The sequence below is a fragment of the Terrapene carolina genome, unplaced genomic scaffold (assembly GCF_002925995.2).
Source record: "Terrapene carolina triunguis isolate 2854851 unplaced genomic scaffold, T_m_triunguis-2.0 Scaffold146, whole genome shotgun sequence".
Lineage (NCBI taxonomy): Eukaryota > Metazoa > Chordata > Testudines > Emydidae > Terrapene > Terrapene triunguis.
Genome location: NW_020664497.1, coordinates 2824678 through 2835927, shown reverse-complemented (window position 1 = coordinate 2835927; position 11250 = coordinate 2824678). Strand labels below are relative to the sequence as shown.

The following is an 11250-nucleotide window of genomic DNA, read 5'->3' as shown; positions in this document are numbered from 1 at the left end:
CTGTGATGCACAGAACCCTGGTATGGTAGCATTAATGTCACATACCTACAACAGCAGTGTGAACATAAGTATATGTGTGTACACAGCATTTACATGGGTCCACCACAGCATATGTGGACTCTCGGGCATGAGTATGGGATGCAACCAGGAGCATTTACATGATCCAGTACTTGGGTATGTGCACAGGTGGAGACATAGGCTAAATGAAATATGTAGCATTTGGATATTAATTAATATAAGGTTAAAAATAAAGTATACAGTACATAGCACAATTGCCACAACTCCAGGAGAAGGGAGAACAGATAGCCTAGAATACAGAATGAGTAGGAAGAAAGTAAATAAACCTATGAAAAGTATAATTTGTGAATTCACCCAGGATGCAATTTAACAAGCGTGCACTGACTCTTATAAACTGATTTTAACGCTAATATTAATTCTTTCAGTAGATAGGTAATTAAGAAGAATTTAGAGTTTGTATTTTTACATATATCTTAGTTGTTTCACATCCTTAGACAAAATACGAACTTTCTACTCATAGGGACTAGTTTTCCCCTTACTTAAAGTCAATAGCAAAACCTTCATTGACTTTAGAGGAGGAGGATCAAGCTTATATTGCTTGAAAAGCATACCTTGTAAAAATGATGGATGAAATCTTGGCCCCATTGGAGTCTATGACAAAATTCCCATTGATGTCTAAGATTTCACCCTATACTATTTCTTTTATTAGAGATCGATTAGGCATTTGAGCAACGGACAATGTCTACACTCTTATTCATGGACTAATGATTTCTCCCCATTTTCTTTCTAAATGCTTTCTCATCATCATTATTTCCTACTTTACAATTGGCTAGGAATGTGAACATTCAGATTTCTCCAAGGCCACCGTTAGCTCTTCTCCACAATGCTTTCTTATTAGGAAATATTTGAAAAGCACCTCTTCCTGATATGTCACTTCTGCTGCTTTCTCAACTGTTATCAACCCAGGAACATCTATCCCGAGGCAGGTGCTACACTCATGGAGGGCCACAGAGGTTTAACTAACTCCCAGACCTGCTGAATCTAGTCTTAATATTTTATTTTAAATACTACTAAAATATACCTTGGGGGGGGGGGGGGGGCGGGGGGGGAAATCAAGCAAGACACTGCACAGTTTTAAAGTTTTTTCCTATTTCCTATATTCATATATATGAATAACAAATGTTTCCTATTTTATTTCTATTATGTCTGCCAGATTAAATTCCTGTATAAATGTTATACACATAGTCTAATAAACGGCTAAGGAAATGTCAGTGATGCATCAATACTAACAAACATTAATGAGAGAAATAAAGTAAAAGAGGATATTAAAAGCAATATTTTAAAGAGAATTTTCTTTAAAATCGGGAATAAGGGATCTAGTGAAATAAAATTACCCCTTTGTCATTGACTCTTCAACTAGCTTCATGGCTACTTTAAGGTTTTCCTAGTGAGAGGACGTAAACGACACCTTGGTCTCAGCATTGGGTTTAAACTCTCTTCTGAAGGAGTAGATCAAAGAACTGCAGTAGTTTCAATAGAGAAACTTGACAGGCAGCATCTTGATAGACAGACCATCACTTTGTTGTCGGTTTCATCAGCGGCTACTCTGTCTTCTGAAAGGAGCATCAATTTGTTGCAATTCTCTATTAATTTCATTTTTCTTTAGGGAAACCCTCTTAAACCACTACAACCCCTCCTTACTAGTTTTCAGAAATTAACAGTGTCAGGAAAGTATCTCTGGCAAACTCCGTTTATGGTTTTTCTCTAGCAATCCTCTATAAAGGTGTCTCCACCTCCCTCATACACTCACTCCCCCCTTATCTCCCCCCCCCCCCCCCCACGTCTCTTCTACCATGCGGCAACACACCATGATCCTATTGGATTAATACACACGCAATATAGTTTCAGGATCTGATTGGGAAAACAAAACCAAAAAAAAAAAAACCCCACCCTAGCTTGCCATATACCTCCCGAAGGGTTTGCCTGGATCATTTATTTATCTTGTGCGCATTAAGAAACCACCATTAGGCTGTGGTGGGAGGTGCTTTACTTTCTGAGTGCCAGCCTGCCTCTTTTGCACTGCAATAGGAATACACAATCGAACTGAAGCTGCAAGCTTGGCAGGAGCCGCCTGGTGCGTGCGTGTGTGTGTGGTTGTTGGTTCTGTCTATTGACACAGCTCTCTGCGTGTGTTTTCTGATATATATATTTTTGCTGGCGTTTTATTTTATTTTTATGACTATTTTATTTTATTTTTTTAAATCCTTGCCTGACTTTGATTGCAGCTTGGACTTAAGTGCCGCTGAGCTGCTGCTTGGAGGAGAAAGAGCGAGCGAGGAAGCTCTGTCTCCTTTCCCTCCGCTCTGCCTTCGGATTGGTCTCTCTCCTAAAGTGCTGTCCAAGGGTTGGCTGCAGGGCTGCTGAATAACAGGTGCATTTTGCTGCTCCGTTGCCTCTCAAAGAAGCAGCCGAGGAATGCTGGTGCATCTGATCTGTGGATAAGAAGGAGCAAAGGGGGGAAGGGGGGATCCTAACCCGACCCAGAAAGAGGAGAGCTGCCAGTGTGTAGGAATGTGGCTCATCGTTGCTGGATCCGGATGCTTGGCATAAAAAAAAAACCTGGACGCTGATTCTTGTGACTTATTAAAAACAAAGGGGGATCTGAAGAAGAAGAAAGGAAGTGGGGAATAAAAGCGAGCAGGATGCTCCGACTGCTGCTGCTCAAGGCTGAAGCGAACCTGGTGATTTAGCTGATTCAGCAGCTGCTGGAGGAGGTTGCATGAGGAGCTGTGGGGGGTTTCTGGGGCTGGAGACATGTCCCCTGACTGACTGATAGACTGGGAGACCGATCGCTTTCCCTTCCCTCTCTCTCTCACCTGCCCGTCTGCATGCTGCTTTCCCCAGCAGCAGCTTCTCCCTGATGTCTTGTCTTTCCCTCCGGGGGGGTGAAAGGCACCTAGGATGAGTGAAGGGGCTGCCTGCGCCTCCCCACCTGGTGCTGCTGCTGCTGAGGAGGGGGCGGCGGCGGCGGCTGGGGGCCCGGACGGGGATGGGGCTCCCGACCCCCCCAGGGAGCTGCGATGTAGTGACTGCATCGTCTGGAACCGGCAGCAGACGTGGCTGTGTGTGGTGCCTCTTTTCATCGGCTTCATCGGCTTGGGGCTCAGTCTCATGCTGCTCAAGTGGATCGTGGTGGGCTCCGTCAAGGATTATGTCCCCACTGAGTTGATGGATTCCAAAGGGATTGGGCAGGACCCCTTCTTCCTCTCCAAGCCCACCACCCCGCCGAAGAGCATGGAGACCACCACCACCACCACGTCAAGGACACCCAACCGGATAAGCACCCGCTTAACCACCATGACCCGGGCACCCACCCGCTTCCCGGGGACCCGGGTCCCCATCCGGGCGAGCCCCAGATCTACCACTGTGCGCCATACAGCTGCCCCCCCTACCAGTCTCTCCACCACGGTCCCCTTCAGCACCACCATCCTGACCTCCCGTCCGCTGCCCGGGACCCCCAGTACCCAGCCAATGCCCATCTGGCCCACTGCGGCATACGCTACCTCCTCCTATAAGATCTATGTCCACGACTCTGCTCCATCCTGGACCTTATCTCCCTTCCAGGAGTCCACCACCACCACACCAGAAACTAGCACTAGCCCCAAATTCCGTAAGTAAAGCGAAAACTGCCTCGCCTTTGGGCACCCCCCTTTTCACCGCACCCCCACACCTGGTTTAGTCTTTGCATGACTTCAAGAGCCAAGCTGGTGGTGTTTCTAGTTTGGATGCTAATGTCTAGTATCGTAGGCAGACAAGGGTTAGCGTGCAATTACTGACACTGCAGAGCTGCTGGAAAGCTCTTAGATTAAGTTTCTGCCTCTCTTTCCCCCCTCCCCTCTTTACCCCCGTTCCTCCCCGGCAAGTTCCCTGTTTGTGTGATGGATGTTCACACAGTAGCAGTCATTTGAGGTGGAGATATCTCACTATATTTTATAGGAAAGCAGCAGTCCCTCTTTCCCCACAGCTTGGTCCAAGGAAGGGCTGTTGAGAAATCAGTGGTCAGAAGGGATAAGTGATGATCCAAAATTTGGTGGTGGCTCTGGAGAAAGGCGCTGGCACTAATTCTGTGGCTGCTGAGATGAAGTGAACTGGTAGACTGATGTTTGGTGCTCCTCACATAGGGTGTGCTAAGGTGTGGGTGACAATGAGTGAGTTTCCTTTAGCCTTCCAGGCAGTCGTTAAAAAAAAAATCTTTAAATATAAAATGTGATCCAAAGAAATCTCCCTTTCCTTGGTGCCTGGCTGTTGAAAAGACCCTTAGCCAGTGCTCTCCGAAAGGGACATGAGCCCACCCCCTGAATATGAATAAACGCTCAAATATGATCCAGTCTCATCTATTTGCCATCCGCCACCTCGGCAGATTACTGCCCTCATTGACTAGCTCTTAGAAAGGGGGGTGTTTAATTTCCCTGAATGATGTTTGGTGGCTGACTCTTCCCACCAGCCAGATCGCAAAGCGAAGGATTCTGGTTTAATTTGAAAATTAATTTGGATCGGGGACCTCTCCCTGCCGGCTGTGAAGGTTATCTAGGACGAACGGCAATCTCTGCCAGCGGAACTTCTGGGCAGGGCCGTTTAGTAAAACGATTAATTATACTGTATTAGAGTCTTGTGTGTTTTCTTGGCTACAGTCTAGGAAACGAGGCGCTGTGTGTCCCCCATTAGTGGCTTCTGCTAGGCACGTCAATTCAATTGAATGTTATCATCGGAATCGCTTTTGTAGCCCGTGGCTCCCCTTTTTGCATGCTAATCTGTGGTTGTTCCGCTGGAGGATTTGGTTAGTTAGTCATTTAAACTTTTTTTCCCCATTACATCTATTTGCTGATAAGCCCCGGGATAAAGAGTCCATATGCACAGCAAACTGATGCCGTGCATTGGCAAACCAGGCAGAAGAACGGTAAATCTGAAGGGGGGGCGAACACAGCTGTCACTAAATCAGAATGGCAAACAAGGCAATAACTCGCTTCTCCAGCCTTTGATCAAGGTAGGCGAGAGAACCTTCCTTTCAAGGTGCATCTGGCAAAAGGAAGTTGGAGGTTACAATCAGGAAAACCTTTTGTGGAAGAGCTCCAGGGCTGCCACTCTCATTTCTGCCCATAGAGATGTTTCTGAAATATACATTTTTTTCTTTTCCTTTTCCTTTTGTCCCAAGGGTGCCTGATCTTCATCCCATCCGCCTGTGTTCAAACCTTGTATAAGGCAACAAAGCTATATGGCTTTTCAAACTGCATTGACTTTTGTAGGGTTGAAATGCTGTACGTTGGCTCAGGGCTTCTGCCAATATTTAAATATTACTGTGCCATCTTGTAATCCATTTCCAGCTCTCATTCCCATCTTTTTGGGTCTTTAAAGAGAAATCCACTGTAATTTCCCTCCCTCCACACAGTCTCCCTATGCATTAAAGCGGACACAAGGCTTATTAATAAATCATGATCAGCTGGCAGGACCAGTCCAAACCAAGACGAAAAATCAACAACAACAAAATCTTGAGCTGGTTTGAGCACTTACACAGATTTATAAGCAATATTTGTTCCCTTAGATTGCTAATACCAGATAGACCAGGGTGTTTCCCCTTATTAAATACCACTCCCTTATAGGATGAAATGGAAGAAATGCAAATCCATCAGAAATTGACCCTGTTTGAGTGCATTGATAGCAGAGATTATCATTAACGGAAGATTAAATAGATTACATAAAAAAGGATTTGAATTTATAGGGCATGTGGATATTTTTTAAGCCCTCAGCCTCATATAATCTTTCTCTGAGGTTGCAGTATCAACTGGGGAGAAAGAAATGTAATCTCTCTTTCATGAACTACTGACAGTGTGTGACCCTATGACCCAATATCTGCATCTTCCACTTGCTTTGATTGTGATTAACAGGTCTTGTGAGAAAAGGAACTCTCTCTTTTTTTTAATTCAGCTTCAGTTTCCAGGTTGAGCTGTCTGTTCTTTCTCTGCCCATTGCCTCAGCTGCTATTAAAATGAAAGTCATGGTCCTGTTGTATCATGTGAATACAAATATGATATGACAAGGCTGGTGCCCTGGCTTTCAAGACAAGTGCAGACCCTTGTTTGATCCTCTGCCTTGGAAAGGCACATGTGTAGGCAGGGGTCATAGATCATTTAGCATTTCACAGTTTACAAAAAGAGCTTTATCCAGATTGTTTTGTGTTGCAGTTTATTAAACCATTTCAAGATGTGATAACACTGGGCTTGGAATGTGACTTTGGAAAACAGAAGGCAAGTCTGGAGGTATTTGTTCAGAAAACTGGATTTATGTCCATTTAGTGTAAGTGTTAAAAAAAGATCTTTGGTGGTGGTGGGGAGGATGTTCATCTGCAAAGATATCAGGAAGTCTCTTTGTTTTTGTGGATGTGTAGGATGAAAATCATTCTTGGTTCGGTTTTGCTCACAGACAAGTTATCTATTTGCTCTTTTGAAAGTTCTTGATGAAATTCCTCCAGGTTCTGACCAAGCAAAAGCTAGTTGCTTATCAGTTCACAAAATATAGTACTTAATTTGGTGTTCAAAATAAAAATCAGTCACTAATCTAGAATGACCATCTAGCTTGGGTATAAGAGGAACTTACCTACTAACTGAAACATCCATAAGGCTTCATTTTTATTAAACATTGGTTTCATGTTTAAAGTATCATGCCCTGATTTTTTTCTATATGCCTTTTTCTTGATATGCTGGGTCCTTCAGAAATGTTATTATATATATGTTGAGATGTTGTACTTGAAATTATTCACGCATGGATTCAGCTATGCAATGACATGGTGCTTCCTCTTGTATCCATACACCAAGAAGCTCAGGTCAGGCAGCCCTGGCTCGTATAATGCATAATAACCAAGAAGAGAGATGTTACAGAACTCCTAATCAATACCTTTTGTGAAATCCAATTGAGAGCTTTTTTTAAAAATCAGACTGAAGCAGACTGAAGCAGACTGAAACCCTAGTATATTTTGATTTTCATTGGTCTTAATATAGGATTATAAGACTTTTTCTGCTTTAATCAGTTATGCAAAGCATGTCCTTTATCTGCTTATTTTGCACAACATGGGTTGACAAAACAAGCCTGGCACCTGAACTAGTGCCATCAGCATTGGTTTCATTTCACAATGGATTAAGTATTTTTTTTTTCACATTAAGGGTGGTATTTAATAAATGGCATGGGAGGGCTTTTACCAAAGAAATTCCGTGTGGAAATCCTCTCCCTGCTATGTGTAGGAGATGTCAGACCCTCATGAAATGTGATCAGCTCTTTCCATGGCTCAGAAATCTTCTACCCACAGTTGACCTGATCCTTGAAACACTTACCTGTGCTCTCAACTTTATTACCATGGGTAATCCCTAAAATCAATGGGACTACCCATGGTAGTAAAGTTAAGCAGGCTCACAAGGGTTTGCAGGATCAGGATCTTACTTTATTAACCAGTTTGCAATGCATTGAGGGCTGATGAACCAAAGAAAACTAGAGCCTGAAAGGCAGTTGCTTCCTCTACCCCTTTCACACACACACACACACACACACACACACACACACACACACACAGCAAACTTTTGTTTTCCCCCAGCTGAAACAATCAGTAGATAAAGGGATACTGTGGTGATAACAATCATGCATTTAAAAATTACTTAGCCACCAAGTAATACATGGGAGTAATTAAAATTTAAGTTGATTTTCTCCAATTTCTGAGGCCTTCTTGCTTTTTTGTGTTTCCATCAACTTGGACAGTGGTATTAGACTTGTTAATTTCATTTTCTATTTATAGATAATTTTCATTTCTGGTAGTTATGCGCTAGCACATTATCATTGTGTCTGACGTTGATTACTCTGCAGTGGAAGGTTTAAATAAAAATATACAAATACCAACATATTAATGTTTTAAAAATATCTTTAAATTTTGATTTTAATTATACTCAAATTATAGTTTTACACTTAAAAATACACTTAAAATTAGAAGCTATATAGAACATTTGGTGTTAAAAATCAATATAAAACAGTCATCAATTATATAGCTTTTTGGTTTTGCCATTGAATACCATAAGAATATAACTTTATAATAACTTTCTTATAATAATTTAACCATATATTATATTAATGGATAGTAAGTGAGAATGTAATTGTGTCCAAGTGGAGTAGTTTTAAATGGTTGTGAATTATATATATTTCCTACTATACTATACAATTCTTCTTTTTATTCAAGTCTTTAACAAAGGTTATTGGAAATATCAAGATAGAGGAAGAATGCAATAACAATTGAGCAGTACATGCGAATGGAAAACAGATGACTTATGTCCTGTAGAAATTGTTTAGATTCATAGATCAAACTAAATATTGATTAATTTGTTTGGTTCAGGATTCGTACACTATATTTCAACCAGTTACCCTAATTATGGAAGGAAAGGGACCTTAATGTTTCAAATTATTATGCTGCCTTTTAAGATTGAAGGGGGGGCTACAAGGCTATTCATTAGGGTGATATAATCTGTGATGTTTGGTAGAAGTAAAGGTTTCCTTTTTTTCATAGCATGTCTTCCCATTAGCAACTATACAAGGACTATATATGATATATGTTGACAACAATATACTGTTATAAAAGTATTGACATATCACAAAATATTACCCTAAAGTAATGATAATGGTCTGTGCTAAACCACAGAAAATACAAGTTCAAAATTAAGGACAAAAAATCGGTCTCTACCCACCTTATTGTGTCTAGCTGTTGCAGCACACATGTGACTTTACAGCATGTGACCCACGGTTCAGAGACCTGCTGAAATACCCAATAAAAATAGGGATTGTTATGATTTGGATTCAGCTTTACTTCTGAATTCTTTAGTATTTGTTGTTTTCAGGAGGTATTTAACATTACTTTTACACAGTTTTGTGTTGTTTAATTTTGTTTGTTTCTCTTACCATTTATTTGGAAATAAAATAAAGAAAAAGAAAACATGCCAATGAAATTACATTAAGTTGTTAACAACAATTTGGAGACTCTTATGAATCGCTCACATGAAAGACTTCACTGATTGCACAATATTGGGCTGTTGAGTGAGCACGGTGGCTGTATATGTGGACAAGTACCTGCACTCTGTATGTCTCCTGGCATTTTTTTCTTAACTCTTCTTTTGCCGTAGTTTGAACACAGTGTCTCACGCCACCCATATATATATAAATATCCATTACATATCAGCAAGGGGCCTTCAGGGTTGTTCTGAACTCATGGTCAGTGTCATTGGGGGCCAAAATCTTTTTACATCAAGCCCCGCCTTCACAGTTTGACAGTTAATGTTTAGATGTGTTGGTCAGTATAAAAAGCAATATTTCATTACAAAGGAAATGGCATATAATGAGTAGGTGGGAAGCAGAAAAAAGAAACAAAACACTTTATGTAATGCAATCTATGTAATTCTTATTATGCTGGTAACTGATCCTTTGAACAGTCATGTGAGGGTAACAGATGTCAAACCCTGTGCCTTAGTAGGGAGGCTATTCTTTAGAATTCTTCCTTACAAAACCCTGGTGACTCTCCTTGTTTAGAATTACATTTCCCAGAATTCTATTCACTCAAGCCTCTCACACTCTTTCTCCACCCCCACCCCACTCCTAACATCCAGCCATTGAGTGGAGTGTTTCCTCAGGAGAAGAGGTCTCTTTCAGGGTGTTCTCAGATAAGCCTGCCAAAGCAGTGAGTATGTTCACACCCACAAATGAGAAAGAGAATGAACATGCAAACAGAATTCAAGGTAACAAATGCAGCAATGCAAGTACAAGTGGCACGGCAATTGTTTTTGTACTTGTTGTTTAGCAACAAGCTCCTTCTTCTGGTGAAAATAAATCCTCAGGAAAAAGAGATGGGTAGCCCTCAAAAAGGATGGGAAAATAGAAAAGAGCAGTCTTTAGTCATCATTCCCACTAGAAGGTGCTTGACAAATGTTTAGTTGTATCATGCTTTTCCAGCCTAAAATGGGCCTGGCTGGGAGGTATGGTTTTATTTATGTCATGCTTAGATATGTTCTCAGCTTTTCTGCAAAAGCATGGAAAGATTCAGCAACACCCTGTGCTTACCTATTTCCTGTGATTTCATCAGTTGCTAACTTATGTCTGTCCCCCACAACAGATGGAGTCAAATTGTGTTTAAAAATACAAATGGACTTATATAAAGTTTAACAAACATGGAAATGTTTGACCAAAGCTTTAACATTTTTAAAAGAAAGTCTTCTGTCCTCAGAAATCTAGTATTATGTATACTTTCCATAAGATATTTGGCAGCCGTGGTGCAAATACAATCATTCAAAGACTATTTGAAGTTCTATTTTTATAATTTTTATTGATTCTGTGCTCCTGAATCTCTTTGCAGTTTTTTATTTTTTATTGCTAATTCATAGGCGAGGTAGAGCTTGCTCAAACCTTCAAAACCCAAATTGAGCTCAATTTATCTGGTTTCAGATTTCATTACAAATTGAAACTCAGACCAACTAAAATACCTGAGAATTGTGCTTTAAGTTTTGTGTTGATTTTGTGATTTTTTTTTTTTTGCTTCAAAGTATCTGAAAGCTTTGCATGAAAATAAAATTGAAACTTTAAAGCAGAGATTAGACAGGGTTTGGGAGCCTAGACACTGCAATGACTGCCTAAATAAATGGGTGAATAGGTAGATATATGGAGGTGAAGTCTCACCTCTCTACTTCTGGCTTTACTGAGTTTTAAGGATTCTTTGCTCTGCTGAATTTAAACTGCTTGTCTACCCTGTGTAATGTGACCCCCACCTCCAGTTTTTATTTTGCACTACATGATTGGTCAACAAAACACAGGAGGCTGGCACTTGAACCTTGATAATATGTGTTGGAAAAGATGATGTTCCTAGTCTATAGAAAAATGAATTAACATTTTAAAAGCTTTTTTGAACAGATTTCTCATAGAAGCATTTTGTAACTTTGCAACATAATCTGGAAAAAATATATGCAGCCAATGATCTATGGAAATTTTGTGCTTATCTGGCAAAAATATGCTGAAGAACCTCAATTTGCAATCTTTAACCTGGAGATTGATATAGCTCCCAATCCTGCAAACACGTATTTAACTTTAAGTGAGCAGTGCAATACATTTCAAAGTTACACACACACACACACACACACACACACACACACACACACACACACA

The 11250-nt window shown here is 40.8% G+C and overlaps 1 protein-coding gene across 3 annotated transcripts in view; it reads left to right on the top strand.

The window, feature by feature from the left end:
* Positions 1–2979: 2979 nt before the first annotated feature.
* The window catches only part of NRG3 (neuregulin 3), an 873897-nt gene continuing 865626 nt past the window's right edge, over positions 2980–11250 (top strand). For all 3 annotated transcript variants that reach the window (XM_024209543.2, XM_029912006.1, XM_024209535.2), the window contains exon 1: positions 2980–3688. In XM_024209543.2, the coding sequence (XP_024065311.2) occupies positions 2980–3688 (709 nt within the window). The remainder of the gene's footprint in view (positions 3689–11250) is intronic.